This window comes from Entelurus aequoreus, linkage group LG11, assembly GCF_033978785.1.
Source record: "Entelurus aequoreus isolate RoL-2023_Sb linkage group LG11, RoL_Eaeq_v1.1, whole genome shotgun sequence".
Taxonomy (NCBI): Eukaryota; Metazoa; Chordata; class Actinopteri; order Syngnathiformes; family Syngnathidae; genus Entelurus; species Entelurus aequoreus.
In genome coordinates, this window is record NC_084741.1 from 23,827,768 (window position 1) to 23,845,598 (window position 17,831).

General features: G+C 40.3%; 2 protein-coding genes across 2 annotated transcripts in view; one reads left to right on the forward strand and one right to left on the reverse strand.

The window, feature by feature from the left end:
• The window catches only part of crppa (CDP-L-ribitol pyrophosphorylase A), a 76,594-nt gene extending 70,979 nt beyond the window's left edge, over positions 1-5,615 (forward strand). The window contains exon 10 of the mRNA XM_062062716.1: positions 5,024-5,615. Coding sequence (XP_061918700.1) covers positions 5,024-5,128 — 105 coding nt within the window. The 3' untranslated portion in view covers positions 5,129-5,615. The remainder of the gene's footprint in view (positions 1-5,023) is intronic.
• A 2,610-nt stretch (positions 5,616-8,225) lies between these two features.
• ankmy2a (ankyrin repeat and MYND domain containing 2a) overlaps positions 8,226-17,831 on the reverse strand; it is a 30,209-nt gene continuing 20,603 nt past the window's right edge. The window contains exons 7-10 of the mRNA XM_062062720.1: positions 17,088-17,223; positions 16,889-17,017; positions 10,540-10,669; positions 8,226-9,098 (exon numbers count right to left, since the gene is read on the reverse strand). Of these exons, the coding sequence (XP_061918704.1) occupies positions 8,977-9,098; positions 10,540-10,669; positions 16,889-17,017; positions 17,088-17,223 (517 nt within the window). The 3' untranslated portion in view covers positions 8,226-8,976. The remainder of the gene's footprint in view (positions 9,099-10,539; positions 10,670-16,888; positions 17,018-17,087; positions 17,224-17,831) is intronic.

Genomic DNA, 17,831 nt, shown 5'->3' on the forward strand with positions numbered 1-17,831 from the left:
CAGTGAATTAATCCATTCAACTATCTCGCAGTCCATTCATCCACTCATTTAGTTGTGCATACATCAGTGAATTAATCCATTCTTCTATGCAACAGTCCATTCATCCAATCATTCATTTGTGCATTCATCAGTTCAAAAATTCAGTCATTCATCAGTGAATTAATCCATTCTACTATCAAACAATCCCTTCATCCGTCATTGCATTCACCTAGCGATCCATTCATCCACTCATTCATCAGTTGATTGATGCAGTCACCTATGGGTCAATCGACCATGGTTCAGCCATTCATCCACCGATCGAGCAATGCTTTCATTCAGCCATTCATCAGGACATACTCATCTGTCAGTAAATCCACTCCTTAAACCATGAGTGCCCTCATCCACACATCCATCAGTCCCTTCATTCGTTCACCTATTCATCCAAGTGTCATGTGACCTCTCCTCCATGCTGGTTGTGATTAGCGAGGAGAACTTGAGGAGGGTCTCAGGTGGCTACGCGACATTAGTTACGGTCAGGCCCGATTCCACGCTCGTCCCTCTCACCTCCTTACGTACACCAGAAGGCCCGCTTTGCTTTACTTTACATTAGATTAGACGAGACGGGAGCCTGGGTTTCGCAGCAGTGGTGAGTGGCACGCAAGCGTAAAAAGAAGCGAAGCCCTTTGAGAGTGGACTTTAGAGGTGTGGCGCTGAAGAAGGTTGAAACGTGGTCAACTCTGAGCGTTGTCTGTGGGAAGATGGAAAGCAGGTCCAAGTAAATCAAAGCAGGGAGTTTGTGTCCTGCGAGGAATGTTGGGGGAGTGAAACGCTCTCAAAGTTCACAAGGAGAACCAGAAGAACCACAACAGACTTGAGAGAAAGTCAACAATTGGTGGCCTTCTCTCAGATCTGCAAGTTTGCTGAACTTCACAGGACGTCGCGAGGGAGAGAAATTGCTTTAATTTCCTCGCATTCTTTTGGGGAAATTGTTCTCGTGTGTTAGAGGAGCGAGAATGGAACACGGGAGTCGCGCATAAACAAAGATGGATGGAGGCTCCCCGTTGTTGGGGAATATTTTCCCTCCTTTCGGCAGAATAAGAACGCTTTAAAATTGGCCTTTGTTGTGCTAGAAGAATACGAACACGATGAATGTTATTTATGCTCTCTCACACACATACCGGATTTTCCAGACTACAGAGCACACCAGCATATAAGTCACACCCACTACATTTTAGAAGAAAACAATATCTTTCATATACTATAAGACACAAATATATACGTTGTGAAATGAGTTATTTTTAACACAGAAAGATTTTGTAAATATTTGTTTACATACCTTAATTGTTTCCAAACAGTGTCTGCAACACAGCAGCAAAACGGCTAATCAAACAAAACATAAGTCATCGTCAGCGGAAGCTAGCTCTCCAATCAGCTCCCCACGGTGACGTTTTGGTGAATTTACGAAACTCAAACAATACAAAAAGAATGTCGTTGTAAGTTATAAAATACTAACACTCAGAAACGTGCTAGCATATTAGCTAATGCTAACGACGCTGGCTTGATTTTACAGTACGATCGCACGTGCAAACATGCATGAAAACGCTACTATCAAACACGTCACTGTTTAGTAAGTATGAATTGTTTTAGTTATATTGTAAAACTTACAAACCGTTGCTTGGGGTAATGAATGAAGAATCCATACAAGTAGACACACTACGGACGGCACTTGTACAAACCCCGTTTCCATATGAGTTGGGAAATTGTGTTAGATGTAAATATAAACGGAACACAATGATTTGCAAATCCTTTTCAACCCATATTCAATTGAATGCACTACAAAGACAAGATATTTGATGTTCAAACTTATAAACTTTCTTTTTTTTTGCAAATAATAATTAACTTTGAATTTCATGGCTGCAACACGTGCCAAAGTGGTTGGGAAAGGGCATGTTCACCACTGTGTTACATCACCTTTCCTTTTAACAACACTCAGTAAACATTTGGGAACTGAGGAGACACATTTTTTAAGCTTCTCAGGTGGAATTCTTTCCCATTCTTGCTTGATGTACAGCTTAAGTTGTTCAACAGTCCGGGGGTCTCCGTTGTGGTATTTTAGGCTTCATAATGCGCCACACATTTTCAATGGGAGACAGGTCTGGACTACAGGCAGGCCAGTCTAGTATCCGCACTCTTTTACTATGAAGCCACGTTGATGTAACACGTGGCTTGGCATTGTCTTGCTAAAATAAGCAGGGGCGTCCATGGTAATGTTGCTTGGATGGCAACATATGTTGCTCCAAAACCTGTATGTACCTTTCAGCATTAATGGCGCCTTTACAGATGTGTAAGTTACCCATGTCTTGGTCACTAATACACCCCCATACCATCACAGATGCTGGCTTTTCAACTTTGCGCCTATAACAATCCGGATGGTTCTTTTCCTCTTTGGTCTGGAGGACATGACGTCCACAGTTTCCAAAAACAATTTGAAATGTGGACACGTCAGACCACAGAACACTTTTCCACTTTGTATCAGTCCATCTTAGATGAGCTCAGGCCCAGCGAAGCCGACGGCGTTTCTGGGTGTTGTTGATAAACGGTTTTCGCCTTGCATAGGAGAGTTTCAACTTGCACTTACAGATGTATCGACCAACTGTAGTTACTGACAGTGGGTTTCTGAAGTGTTCCTGAGCCCATGTAGTGATATCCTTTACACACTGATGTCGCTTGTTGATGCAGTACAGCCTGAGGGATCGAAAGTCACAGGCTTAGCTGCTTACGTGCAGTGATTTCTCCAGATTCTCTGAACCCTTTGATGATATTATGGACCGTAGATGGTGAAATCCCTAAATTCCTTGCAATAGCTGGTTGAGAAAGGTTTTTCTTAAACTGTTCAACAATTTGCTCACGCATTTGTTGACAAAGTGGTGACCCTCGCCCCATCCTTGTTTGTGAATGACTGAGCATTTCATGGAATCTACTTTTATACCCAATCATGGCACCCACCTGTTCCCAATTTGCCTGTTCACCTGTGGGATGTTCCAAATAAGTGTTTGATGAGCATTCCTCAACTTTATCAGTATTTATTGCCACCTTTCCCAACTTCTTTGTCACATGTTGCTGGCATCAAATTCTAAAGTTAATGATTATTTGCAAAAAAAAAAAAGTTTATCAGTTTGAACATCAAATATGTTGTCTTTGTAGCATATTCAACTGAATATGGGTTGAAAATGATTTGCAAATCATTGTATTCCATTTATATTTACATCTAACACAATTTCCCAACTCATATGGAAACGGGGTTTGTACTTCCGCTTCAAGGCACTAAACAGAAGGAAATGCTGTAGACGTTCAACTTGTAACTCGTCCAAAAGATGGCGCCATAGCACAAACAATAACCTAGTCCAGGGGTCGGCAACCCGCGGCTCCGGAGCCGCATGCGGCTCTTTGACCACTCTGATGCGGCTCAGCTGCATACTTGCCGACCCCCCGATTTTCCCAGGAGATTTATGGATCTCAGTGCCTCTCCTAGAAAACTCCCAGGGCAATTATAATGCTATTTTCACTCTAATTACTAAATTAAGGGTGTACCCTAATCGCACTGCAATAATTGTCCTCTATAGCATTTACAAACAGCGTGCCAGCCCGGCCACATGTTGTATGTAGCTTTTACTTGCACACGTAGGAGACAGCAAAGCATAGTTAGTCATCAGCCACACAGCTTACACTGACGGTACCCGTATAAAACAACTTTAACACTGTTACATTACAAATATGCGCCACACTGTAAACCCACACCAAAAAAGAATGAAAAACACATTTCTGGAGAACATCCGCACCGTAACACAACATAAACACAACACAACCAATACCCAGAATCCCATACAGCCCTAACTCTTCCGGTCTAGATTATACACCCCCGCTACCACCAAACCCCCCCACACATCAACCCTCCCCCCCTCCGTGCGTCGGTTGAGTGGAAGAGTTAGGGCTGCATGGGATTCTGGGTATTGGTTGTGTTGTGTTTATGTTGTGTTACGGTGCGGATGTTCTCCAGAAATGTGTTTGTCATTCTTTTTTGGTGTGGGTTCAAAGTGTGGCGCATATTTGTAACGTAACAGTGTTAAAGTTGTTTTATACGGCTACCGTCAGTGTAAGCTGTGTGGCTGTTGAACTAGTACGCCTTGCTGTCACTTACATGAGCAAGCTGAAGCTGCATTCTACATGTGGTCGAGCAGGTACAGTGTTTGGGCAGGCTGTAGAGGGCGCCAAATGCAGTGCCATCACGTCCTGCTATTCGGGAGTCTCCCGGAAATAATGAGAGGGTTGGCAAGTATGACGCTATCAAGCACCATTCATTCAAAATTCGCGGGCCGCACTAACATCAAATTTCCATATTAAGGTGCGTGCCGGTGCGTGTGTCTGAGACTCCTAGTTAACATAGCACAAAGCAATTTAAGCTTTGTATGCGGTGTTTTTCATTTTAAATTTAAAATTTTTTTTTGTGGCTCCCATTATTTTCTTTAATTTGTGAAACTTGCCAAAATGGCTCTTTGAGTGGTAAAGGTTGCCGACCCCTGACATAGTCTCTGTGGGTGTTTGACGAAAACTATTTTTTGAATACAAAACATTATGGCTGTTACTTAAAAAAAAATCCATCAAGCCACAGGGTTCAAAGCGTTGGAATAAAAGAGTGGCGGCTTATCGTCCAGAAAATAGGGTATATAATTATTAATGGGGTCAGAATGGAGTGAGAATGCGTGTGCGCTAGGCACCCCCGTCAAGTTAAGTTTCAGTTTAGATTCCTTCCAAAAGTGCAGCAAACCTACAAAAGCAAGAGAGACTGACTCCCCTGACCTTTCGATAGCTCAGCCGTCCCTCCAGCGCTGTTGTTGCTGTTGTTTGTACTCAGTCCTGTTTTGTAGAATGACGTGTCAAACCTCAGTAAGAACCATGGAGGACTCTGCCTTCCTAACAAGGGAGACTACCAATATCGTCAACGTCATGCGTCATAATCTTGTTTCTTTGACTGATTTTTGTTCAGGACCCCGAGTGCTGGGAGAGGTCTGTGTCAAAGGTCGCAGAGATGACGTCCGCCTTGATACGAGAGCGGAGCCCCGCGTTCGCAGGACAACTTCTGCAGGCCTGACGCCGCAAAAATGGCCATCATACATCATGAACACGTGTTTACATTTGTGAATAAAGGAGCACTAGGATTTTTTTTTTTCTCTAAATTCCTGAAATGAAAAAGGTTTTCCAAGCCAGAAGCTGTCACTTCTCTGCCTGGTCCACGTCTTCTAGTTTGGGAGATCAACGCAGATCTTGATGCGAGTGCTTTCAAAGGCATGGACTTTGACATGGGTAATTGTTGGAATGTTCCTTTAATGCCCTCCAGTAGCTGATTTTTTTCTGGGTTTTTAAGCACTCGTGAAAAAAAGTAAAAGGGTAAGCTGGCTTTTTTGCGATAATAAACTTTTACAGAGTGAAGACAAATGATAAGTTGTGGCTTGTTGTCCCACATCCCATTAAAGAATTAACCAGTAACCAACATTTTGTTTGACATGTAGTTTTTAATTGACACTTGACAGTGTTGGTTGCCACCTGTAGTTAGTATTTTTAAATACTATTTCCATGTACTTTGAAACAGATTAAATATTAGTGTTCTACTGAGTGTACTGTAATGCAGTGTTTCTTAACTATAGGGCCCATTTTTGGGTCATGAGCGCCTCCTAGAAGGCCACTAAAAATGTGTTTCTCAGCTGTGGTCCATATAGGCCGCAGTGGTACCTGAATTGTAATACACTTTTCCACCACTTGTGGCAGTCATTACAATGTCAAACAATCAGAAGACGTCTGCAGCTACAGTGATGGAAGTTTATTGATTAATCGCAAAAATTATGACTAAAGTGATGAAGCTGTATTTTCATTAGGACTTTAATTGTATTAGCAGCAGTGGCGGGCCGTGCGTTTCCCACTTAGGCCTTCAGTGATGTCCGATTTCAATGATTACCTCCCAAAATACCACATGACCATTGCTGGAGAAAAATATACATGAACACATTTACGCCCTACTGGGCATTTAATCACATCAACAGTATACAAAATGGGTTATTTTCTGGTGCATTTAAAAATAAATTAAAACATATCCTATATGGTACTGTCAAAATTAAAATTGAAAAAAACATTAAAAGTGAAAAAATATTTGTACTCACAATTTGTAGGACCTATTCGACGCCATATAAGCCAGTGGTACCCCTCGTCGGCGGCTTATTCAAAATGACGAGCATTTCCTCGCCAGAACAGCTGAACTAGCTTCTGGTGTTGGCCGACATCATCTCACAAGATGTAGTTTTTTCTCTTTAAATCTCTTTCTTGAAAATGGCCTTGCAAATATTTATCTGCCACGTTCAACGTTTTGTTCTCCTTCTCTGCTATCCCAGTCTAGCTACGGTGCAACACTTCCTGCTTCTTGCTAAATTGAAACTTGTGAATGGATACTCACTTTGGAAAGACAAGTGAGTATCCAATCACAGTCTCGTTAACATCAGGCTACTTAGATAGGCTACCGTCAACAACTTGTGATCTGATTGGCTATGTGTTCTCAAATTCATCCGCTATCGGTCCCAATGAGTATCCAATCAAAGGGCGCGTAAACCTCACGTTCAACGTGAGGCCATCCAGAAGGCCTTACTGGCAACAACTCGCAATCTGATTGGCTATTGCAACTGTCTATCAACTCTATGTCCCCATTCGCTTACAGTGCACGGACGCCCGTACAGCATGGCAACATAAGCTAGCTGAATTCTGATTGGATACAAACTAAAACTAAAAACAACAGCACTGGAACGAGCATAATATGACATGAAGAGAATATGAATACTTGTAGATATTTAGGGAAAGTAAATTACAAAATAATTGTATCTTTAATTATGATTATGATTTCTGGTTATGTTAGGCCAGCAGAGAAGGCCTTGATTGACACCACTGATTAACAGTTACGTTCAGAAACATATTCATAATTAATTTAGTTTACTTATTTTAGCACAACATAATTGTATGTAAATGCATTTTTCATCAGTTTTATGAGTCCCTTCTTATGCAGTATATTTGGTTAGTATTTCTTTTACTAACTAGCCTGACCTAAGCCGAAGGGTTATGTGTTAACTAATCCTTGTGATTAACAAATGCTTTCATATAATTTGACAAGGTCTTAAACTGTAAATAGGTTAGATATGATTATTAAATACAACGGCGTGGGACGGCGTGGCGAAGTTGGTAGAGTGGCCGTGCCAGCAATCGGAGGGTTGCTGGTTACTGGGGTTCAATCCCCACCTTCTACCATCCTAGTCACGTCCGTTGTTTCCTTGGGCAAGACACTTCACCCTTGCTCCTGATGGGTGCTGGTAGCGCCTTGCATGGCAGCTCCCTCCATCAGTGTGTGAATGTGGAAATACTGTCAAAGCGCTTTGAGTACCTTGAAGGTAGAAAAGCGCTATACAAGTATAACCCATTTATCATTTATTTAATTCAAATCAAGAGTAAGATTACTAGTTTAGTGTCAATATTTGAGTGCGCCCCAAGGTCAAAAAGGCAAAGAACCCCTGCTATAAGGGACCTAAACTTACCGCATTTGTAGTGAAAGGCTCCCCTCTGCTGGACAAAAGCTGTCGATGCTGTTAGACTATAACATCTAAATCAGTGGTTCTTAACCTGGGTTCGATCGAACCCTAGGGGTTCAGTGAGTCGGCTTTAGGGGTTCGGCGGAGCCTCCGCCGCGGAGGTCAAGACACACTCATTGTGTAAATAAAAACTTCTCCCTATCGGCGTATTATGGATACCCTGAAACAATGTTCCCTCTAATTTTCCATATGCGTGAGCAAACGCAAAAACTCTTTGAGCATTCAGTGGAGCACATGTGAGCACACCTGTCCCAAACCTGACTAAATAACAAATTAAATGTTTTATTATTATAATCAAATGACAGCTGTCATTTCCATGAGATTATTTTCTAATATAAGTGTTTTGGCCCACTTACAATGACAATAACAACAAATATTGTTTTTCATGAGCTGTGTACTAGTATTGTATGTCTGGGTGGAAAACTAAGAAAAGGAACAGACTTTGCTGTGAAAATAAATATATTACTTTATTTGATCATTTATCATTTAAAATGACATGAGAGTGGCACTTGCCAAGGTGCCATATCTGAACTGGTCTCTCAGAGGCAACAGCAGAAGTCACACTGAGTTGCAGGTGTGTAATTTGTTGTGTGGGTTTTCTTCTTTGAACAAGGTGATGATGTTCATGCACGGTTCATTTTGTGCTCCAGTAAAAAAACATAACTTTGCCTTCAATTTGAAACATTTCTATTTATTTTTTTCACTAAAGAAGGGTTCGGTGAATGCGCATATGAAACTGGTGGGGTTCGGTACCCCCAACAAGGTTAAGAACCACTGACCTAAATACTATTTTTCTGCGTAATTAAATACAAACTACAGGAAATAAAGTGCAAAAATAGGTTACCAACCAGACTCTAATTTCAAGTGTGAAAATGCACCAATCAGTGTTGAATTTATTCAAACGTGTGGTTGTAGCAGCCATCACCATTCATCATGTCATCATCACAACTCATGGAACTCCTGACATGTTGTATAAATATTCAAAATAGACATTTTTGGTCAACACTACCCACAAGGAAGGCAATGAGTACAAAACAACTCTTGTCACTCTTGGCTCTGCTACTTTTGTTTTAAGGCAGAATTTCATCTCTCAGCAAGGACTCCGCCTCTGTGAGCTCTAACACGAAACTGTTTTTCACGCACGACAAGATGGCCGGGTAATTAAGGAACAAGGACAAAGAGCACAACACCTCAACTGTCTTCTTGCAGGCGTCTCTTGGACCGGTGCACGTGGTGGTCTTCAGCGCCACCGCCAGTCAGCTCGCTGCTTCTGGAGAAATGGATGTGTTCTGGAGCCGGCCACGGTCACCGGAGCTCCTCAATTGTCAGCGGCGGGCACGGGGGCGGAGCTTGGGGTCTCCGGAGGAGCGACTTCGCTCTCGTCCTCTGTGGAGAGCTGCTTCATGGAGTCTGAGGCGTCCTGCACGGCTGCATTCTCCTCTGGAACACAACCGTTCATTTGTCATTCTTTACCTTCTCAAAGGTACAGGCAGATTGTCCACACCAGGGTTGTCTGAACTTTTTGACTTGGGGGCAACATTGGGCTAAGAAAAATGTGGTCGAGGGCCGAAAGCCGACTGCATGTAAAGTAATATTTTATAATTAATATATATATACACTACCGTTAAAAAGTTTGGGGTCATCCAAACAATTTTGTGGAATAGCCTTCATTTCTAAGAACAACAATAGACTGTGAAGTTTCAGATGAAAGTTCTCTTTTTCTGGCCATTTTGAGCGTTTAATTGACCCCACAAATGTGATGCTCCAGAAACTCAATCTGCTCAAAGGAAGGTCAGTTTTGTAGCTTCTGTAATGAGCTAAACTGTTTTCAGATGTGTGAACATGATTGCACAAGGGTTTTCTAATCATCAATTAGCCTTCTGAGCCAATGAGCAAACACATTGTACCATTAGAACACTGGAGTGATAGTTGCTGGAAATGGGCCTCTATACAGCTATGTAGATATTGCACCAAAAACCAGACATTTGCAGCTAGAATAGTCATTTACCACATTAGCAATGTATAGAGTGTATTTCTTTAAAGTAAAGACTAGTTTAAAGTTATCTTCATTGAAAAGTAAAGTGCTTTTCCTTCAAAAATAAGGACATTTCAATGTGACCCCAAACTTTTGAACGGTAGTGTATGTATATATATACACACTTTTGAACGGTAGTGTATGTATATATATACACACACACACATACATATATATATATATATATATATATATATATATATATATATATATATATATATATATATGTGTGGAGTTATGTACTTAACGAAAACATGTTTTATATTCTAGTTCCTTCAAACTAGTCACCCTTTGCTCTGATTACTGCTTTGCACACTCTTGGCATTCTCTCAATGATCAAATCTGTGGTAATGAACCACAGATTTATTTTTTTGTAGATAATTTACTAACATTATCATTAAAAATGCAATGTCAAATTTTATTACATGCATGCAAAAAACTCAGAAAACGTTTCCCATTTGGCAGCTCTATCCTGTAGCCATGCCCCTTCGGATAATGAACTTACGGTCTTGTGACCTCCGTTTACATCCGTCACATCAAAAATATACCTTCTCGCTGGCTACTAATAAAAACTTTAGAACTACATCTGGTTGGGAACTAACAGTGTTCGGATTGTAATCATCCAAATATGATTAGCAGCAAAGTAGACAGCCGTCAATGTTGTGGCTCAGAGAGCAAACGCAGGTGAGAACAAGTAAGCTAGCTAGATGGTTAGCTAAATTAGCAACTACTGCAACAATTGAAAAATGCGCAAGAGATATTTTGACGCAAAAATTAATATTTAAAAAAGCGGATTTACGCGTTTTAGTGGAAATGTCACATTCCTGATTGAGTCATGTGACCAACCTGTGCTTTGCGCCATCCTGACTTTGTCGGCCTGTACTTCCTGCTCCTCTCGCTGCTCTTGAAGATTCTTGCACACTTTCTTGTGAGTGAACCAGTGCATCTTCTGACACGCTTGGTTACAGTAGATCACCTGGTGCAAACACAACATGGTTACGTCTGTCCTCTGTGTAGTTTTCTACCTTCACAGCTGCTATCAGCCCATAAAAACACTTTGACATTTTAAGTGTTGAATTCATAGATACTGTAGATTAGATTAAGGAATAATCACGGTTATAGTTATCGCGGTATCGCTGTATTTTTAAATGTGCTCAAAATTTTCATAAAGCACTTTAACAAAGTTTTATTTTAAAAAACAAACATCACATTCAAAATTATTTGCTTTGTAGAAAAACCACTATTGTAGATAAAAACACTGTTTCATGGACCTCAAGTAGAAATGCATATGAAAAGCAACATAAGCATTATAAACAAAGTAAAATGGCAGGAGAAAAAAAAACATCAATAAAATAAATGTGAAAATTGTGCAAGATAGCACTTTATGGACATAAGAGATACACAAATAAAAACAAATGTAAAAATTTTGAAAAATGGGACGTAACTGCACTTTTTGTCCATCTAGAGAAAAATAGTGTTCATATATGAGATTTAGTCTTATACATAGAGCTGCACAATTATGGCCAAAATAATAATTACAATTATTTATATCAATATTGAAATCACAAATATTCATTATGTTAGGTAAAACAATGTTGAGGTGTGAACGCAACGACGCCATTGTGTAATGTCTAAACGAAAGGCTATAAACGTTATCCATATATTTAAAGATGAATATTAGTTTTTTTGTTCAATAATAGTATCAACGTGTAGTATCTTTACATGTACTAATGTATGTACATGCTGTTTCGGGACAGATCCATTAAGAGTTTGAGCAGAAATATGTCATATAGGAATTAACTTTACACCATAAAACATTAACTAAATGCTTTGTCACATGAATAGTTTTAAAAGTGGTAACTTTGAATTAAAAAAAACACAAGTAATGTAAAACCAAAACACATGGTGTTTCCTTTTTAATATCAATATAAAACTCAAAGCAGTTTCACCAATGAAAATAAAGTCTAATAAACAAGCTTTGTTCTCCTCCAACAACACCAATTGGTTCAGTGCAACAGTTTGGCCAACAAAAACAAACAGGAGTTATACCTCTCACATCGAATACACAATCTTCACAGCCTGCGTTAAATTCAATGAGAAGACAAAACATTACAGCTAGTATTGATGTTATTTGAACACTGACACAGTTTGCAGTTCAATAAAGGACGAACGAGCATCCCAGTAAACAAACTAAAGACTTTAAAAACAAGTTGTGGCAACGTTCACGACACATCGCCTGCTGCATGTTTCCTCACCTCATTTACTCTGACACAGCAGCTGATGGAAACTGTATTGAGACAATGAATAAATCAAATAGTTTTCTCCTACTCTGTATACTTTTAGTGTGACACAAGTGTGTCTGTCTCCAATATTGTCCACACCTGTCGCCATCTAAAAACAGCAGTGCGCTCTTAAAGGTGCCATATGTAATAATGTGGCCAGAAATGGTACTGCAATCCCGGTCAAAATTCTTTAGTCCCCTCCCCCTCTCCCTGACTGAGGTTGCCAGATACGCAGCCAAATCCAGCTTGATCGACTGGGCTACTCCAAGAAACTTCAAACTTCCACTGCTTCTTACTAGGGGTTGAGGTGCTGGGACCATAATAGCTGAATAGACAAGCATTTTGTCAATGACAAATCTCTAACCAACACATTTCACACAGAAATTAGGCTATTTTCAGGAAGAAGTACATCATGCATGCGTACAATATCACAACAAATGGCAATCATATGGTTATTTATGGTTATTATCTGTACTATCAGAAAACAAAGACTAAAACAAATTACAACCAACGCTAGCAATGGTTATACTGGTGAAAATAAGTAGAGCAGGAGTCACCAACGCGGTGCCCGCGGGCACCAGGTAGCCCGTAAGGACCAGATGAGTAGCCCGCTGGCCTGTTCTAAAAATAGCTCAAATAGGAGCACTTACCAGAGAGCTGCCTCTATTTTTTAAATTGTATTTATTTACTACCAAGCTGGTCTCGCTTTGCCCGACATTTTTAATTCTAAGAGAGACAAAACTAAAAGAGAATTTGAAAATCCAAGAAAATATTTTAAAGACTTGGTCTTCACTTGTTTAAATAAATTCATTAATTTTTTTTATTTTGCTTCTTATAACTTTCAGAAAGACAATTTTAGAGAAAAAATACAACCTTAAAAATGATTTTAGGATTTTTAAACACATATACCTTTTTACCTTTTAAATTCCTTCCTCTTCTTTCTTGACAATTTAAATCAGTGTTCAAGTAAAAAAAACAATTTTTATTGTAAAGAATAATAAATCAATTTTAATTTAATTCTTCATTTTAGCTTCTGTTTTTTCGACGAAGAATATTTGTGAAATATTTCTTCAAACTTATTATGATTAAAATTCAAAACAAATATTCTGGCAAATCTAGAAAATCTGTAGAATCAAATTTAAATCTTATTTCAAAGTCTTTTGAATTTCTTTAAAAAAATTTGTTCTGGAAAATCTAGAAGAAATAATGATTTGTCTTTGTTAGAAATATAGCTTGGTCCAATTTGTTATATATTCTAACAAAGTGTAGATTGGATTTTAACCTATTTAAAACATGTCATCAAAATTCTGAAATTAATCTTAATCAGGAAAAATTACTAATGATGTTCCATAAATTATTTTTAAAATTTTTTCAAAAAGATTCACATTAGGTAGTTTTTCTCTTCTTTTTTTCGGTTGAATTTTGAATTTTAAAGAGTCGAAATTGAAGATAAACTATGTTTCAAAATTTAATTGTCATTTTTTTTCGTGTTTTCTCCTCTTTTAAACCGTTCAATTAAGTGTAAATATCATTAACTATTAATAATAACATAGAGTTAAAGGTAAATTGAGCAAATTGGCTATTTCTGGCAATTTATTTAAGTGTGTATCAGACTGGTAGCCCTTCGCATTAATCAGTACCCAAGAAGTAGCTCTTGGTTTCAAAATGGTTGGTGACCCCTGAAGTAGAGCATGCTTAGCAGCCTAATGTACGCCCAAAACTAAAGAGGAGACATTTTACCAAGGTAGGCCTATAGGCTACACGAATCAGGAATTATTTTATCATGTGATTTGGCTGTCTCCGTACATTTCACAATGCCATGATGACAGCCGTGGTAATGTTGGAACCCATTTCCTCAGCGTGTCAGCATATTGAGGACGAAATAGGCACATAGGGCAAAATATATTTTTACGACAAATTAAACCTGTCAGTTGGAATACACATCGACATACAGGCTAACGGGCATATATTTCCCCCGTTAGCCTATACTGTATGACATTCACCGGGCTAGCTTTCTCAGCATTACACTATGAGCGAAGCACCATCACACTAAGCATTCGTTGCACGAACATACTAGCATTGTTAGACAAGATCATAGACTGTATTGGACAATATAGTTTAAATACCAAATGTCCATTTCCATTTATTACAAGTAATAAGAAAACGTACAAATCATGACTTCCCTATTGAGGAAGAAATGAGCAAGTTTGAGGGCGGGACATCGAAATGAAAACAACAACAACAACAACAACAAGATTTCAGGGCTGTAAATCTAATTTTGAAATGAGCATATCCCGGCTGAACTACTGTTATCAGTTTTAGAGGTATTCGAAAAGAACATGATTTATTAATGCCTTTTGACATATCAGGACTATTTATTGATGACATGGCATGAAATTCTTAGATATGGCTCCGTTAAACCCACGCTGAGACTTCACGGAAATTAAGCGAGGGAAAATGAAGTTAAACCAAGCACTCAGCTCTGTTTACGCCGAGGGGAAATCGCCGTAGCAAAGTCTGTGTAGTTGTGTTCCGCCATGTTTTTTCAAGCCAAACGACACTTGTGTGCATGCGGCAGCGCTGCTGTGACTCCTTTTCCAGGAAGTAAGCAGTGTTGCCTAAACTTCCTTAATAAATGACAGTTGTTTGGTATTACAAACCGTCTGGAATTTTACCGCGGTTTATCATTATACCGTTGATCGTTACATCCCTATCACGGGCATAGCATAAATGCTCCCTGTGTTTTCTATCCTCGCAAATATTGTATATTGTACATTGTATCTCATTTAGGTTCCGTGAGAAGAAGTACCAGATGCAGGGAGCAAATGTGAAGGAAAACTTGTGTGCTCAAGTGAACTTCCAGTTTCGATTACAGCCAAGGAGGACAAAAGCATGAGAGGAGGGCGTCCATTTTAGAGACTGCTCTGAATGAGTACTCGCTTCATTCTCTCCAGCGCTGGTATTGCTGTTGTTTGTACTAATTCCTTTTTGTAGAATAAATTGTTCAACTTCAATTCTCGCCACCTCTAATCATTTTAGGCAGCATTAGAACTAAAGGATCTGGGTGGACTCCTCCTTACCTAACAACCAAACAAAATAATAAAACCAGGCAGAAATAAAGATAAATGGACACTTGTTACATCTAAAAAAAACCCGAATAAATAAATAAATAAATGGGTTATACTTGTATAGCGCTTTTCTACCTTCAAGGTATTCAAAGCGCTTTGACAGCATTTCCACATTCATCCATTCACACACTGATGGCGGGAGCTGCCATGCAAGGTGCTAACCAGCAGCCATCAGGAGCAAGTGTGAAGTGTCTTGCCCAAGGACACAACGGACGTGACTAGGATGGTAGAAGGTGGGGATTGAACCCCAGTAACCAGCAACACTCCGATTGCTGGCACGGCCACTCTACCAACGTCGCCACGCCGTCCCATAGAAAAGATACATGTCTGGACTGTAGAGTCTTAATGATGATAAGGGCCTTGATTGTTCAAATGTCTATTAAACCTCCTACTGGCTGCTGGGACAAAGTACCTCCTGTATCGTTTATTCAGAGAGTGCAGAGAAATGAGACTACTGCTTCGGCTGCTGCTCTGGTCTGCCATGATGCGGGGGGGGGTAATATTCTCCCATATGGGCTGCAGCTTATCTCTCCTCCGTCTTTCAACTAGTGTTGCGTGTGTCCAACCCTATCTCCAGCACTGAACCGGCTGTCTTCCTCAGCCTGTCCAGCCGTCCAGTGTCTCTTGGTATTATGTTGCCGCACCGGCAGACAGCCTCAAAAGTCAGGACACTTCAACCACAGAGTGATAAAACACGAGTGGCATCCCTGTGCAAACATTAAAAGACCTAAGCCTCTGTAAGAAGAAAATCCTGCTCTTACTCTTTTTGTACGGTGCATCCGTGTTTACAGACCATCCAGATTGCTGTCCACATGTGCACCCAGATATTTATAAGCCTGGACAGCTTCCATGGTGTCGCCCTTTGCCTTTATTTGTGGTTTCCCCAACAATGTCAGTGTGTCAGGTTAACACATGTGAAGAAGGTAGCTCACTTCTAATAGCTTATTTTTTGTCTTTAATTTAAAGCCATTTAGTGATTGTAATGCTTTCTAGTGCATTTCACATATAATTAAACAGTTTTACCCTATTTCTTATTAATCAAAAGAAAACAAGCTAGGAAATATCGTTATCGAGCTTTTAGCCTTAAAGAGGTCATATTATGATTTTTCTACATTACAGACACTTCCTTGTGGTCTACATAACATGTAATAGTGGTTCTTTGGTCAAAATTTTCAGAATGTGTCTTTGTGTGGGTGGTCTTAAGTGCCTCCACTATGACTGTCTTTTTCCCAGTCAGCCATGTTGTAGTTTTTAACAATTCCATAGCAATTCTACTGACAGATATAAGTTAGAACTATATACTACTTTGTATTAGAAATGGCAACAGCGGAGGATGCAAGTGCATGTATGAGCCAGTCTGCCCCACAACAAGAGGATAGCGTAAAGGAAGGAGCTTATTGATGACAGCGCGGACTACAATGGCGGCCTAGCGCAAAGCACTGATGGGATCTAGCCGCTGACATTACACTTGGGAAAAACATCACCAATTAGGCAAATGCCGAACGTCTCGTTTGGAGGAAGTATGAAGTAGGACAAGATTGTTTTATAAATATCTCTGCAACACCTCCATGGTTTGAGTTAAATGGATTATACTTGTACAGCCCTTTTCTACCTTCAAGATAATCAAAGCACTTTTTGACACTATTTCCACATTCACAATCACATTCACACACTGATGGTGGGAGTTGCCATGCAAGGTAGATTCCTCATTATGTTTCTGGTCTGGGTTCTTATAGGCTAAGATCCAATATATTAAGAAGCACTGGTGGAGGTCAGCATGCTCACCATTTTACAGACGGAACATCTCTTCTCAGCTCCCTTCTCCCCGCACGACGTGCAGAACTCGGAGTCCATGAAGCCGACCTGACCCGTGATGGCCTGAGTCAGCACTGAGAGCGCGGTTGGGTCGCTGCCCTGTCACAGGAAGAGCAATAGAGGTTACTCTGCCAGTGAAGATGACGTCGCAGCGACCTGTCAAACTCACAATCTCCACCGGGGCAATGCTGCGGACCAGCTGCTGCAGCAGGGTGGCGTCACAGTAGGGAAACTTGCGGATGCACTCTCGGACAAACTTCTCCTGGTACACCGGGAAGCCGTCGTCATCTCGACCCTTCAAAAGGCTGCGGAAGGACAAAAACATGTTGGCACAGAAACAAACTACTTGAAAACCCTACTTTTGCTGCTCAACTTCACCCGTGTTGGGGGTGAGATTTTGAACGTTTTAACATCAAGGCATTGAGGCAGTACCGCATACGATTCTGCAGATGATGCCAATGTCAGTATCTGAAATGGGTGGCACAGGGCATTTTTAGTAACCTGACTCTCGCCAGATCCTTGTAGTTCGCTGAGCTCCACACATTGATCTGGGTGTTCTCAATAGGAGAAGGCGGGGCCTTGTAAAAAAAATAATCGTATGTGATTAAATAAACCACTTGTCCGTTATCTTGAATGACGTGCTACTTCAACCACTCACATCTAAATCAACCTGTGACGCTGATGAGAGCAACGCTGGGAAATCCAAACCCGGTCAGAAGAGCCAAAACATCCTTGCCACCAATAAATGCCTTCAAAACTGTTCTCTGTTCATCTTTTAAAGAATTAATATTCGATAGATTCGACAAAACTGTTGCAATAGCAGAATCAATGTCAGCACACGACGCAGCGAACGCTGCGTGCCGCCATTGTTGTTTGAATCAAACAGTCGCTTCGGAGCTACGTCACAGCTATG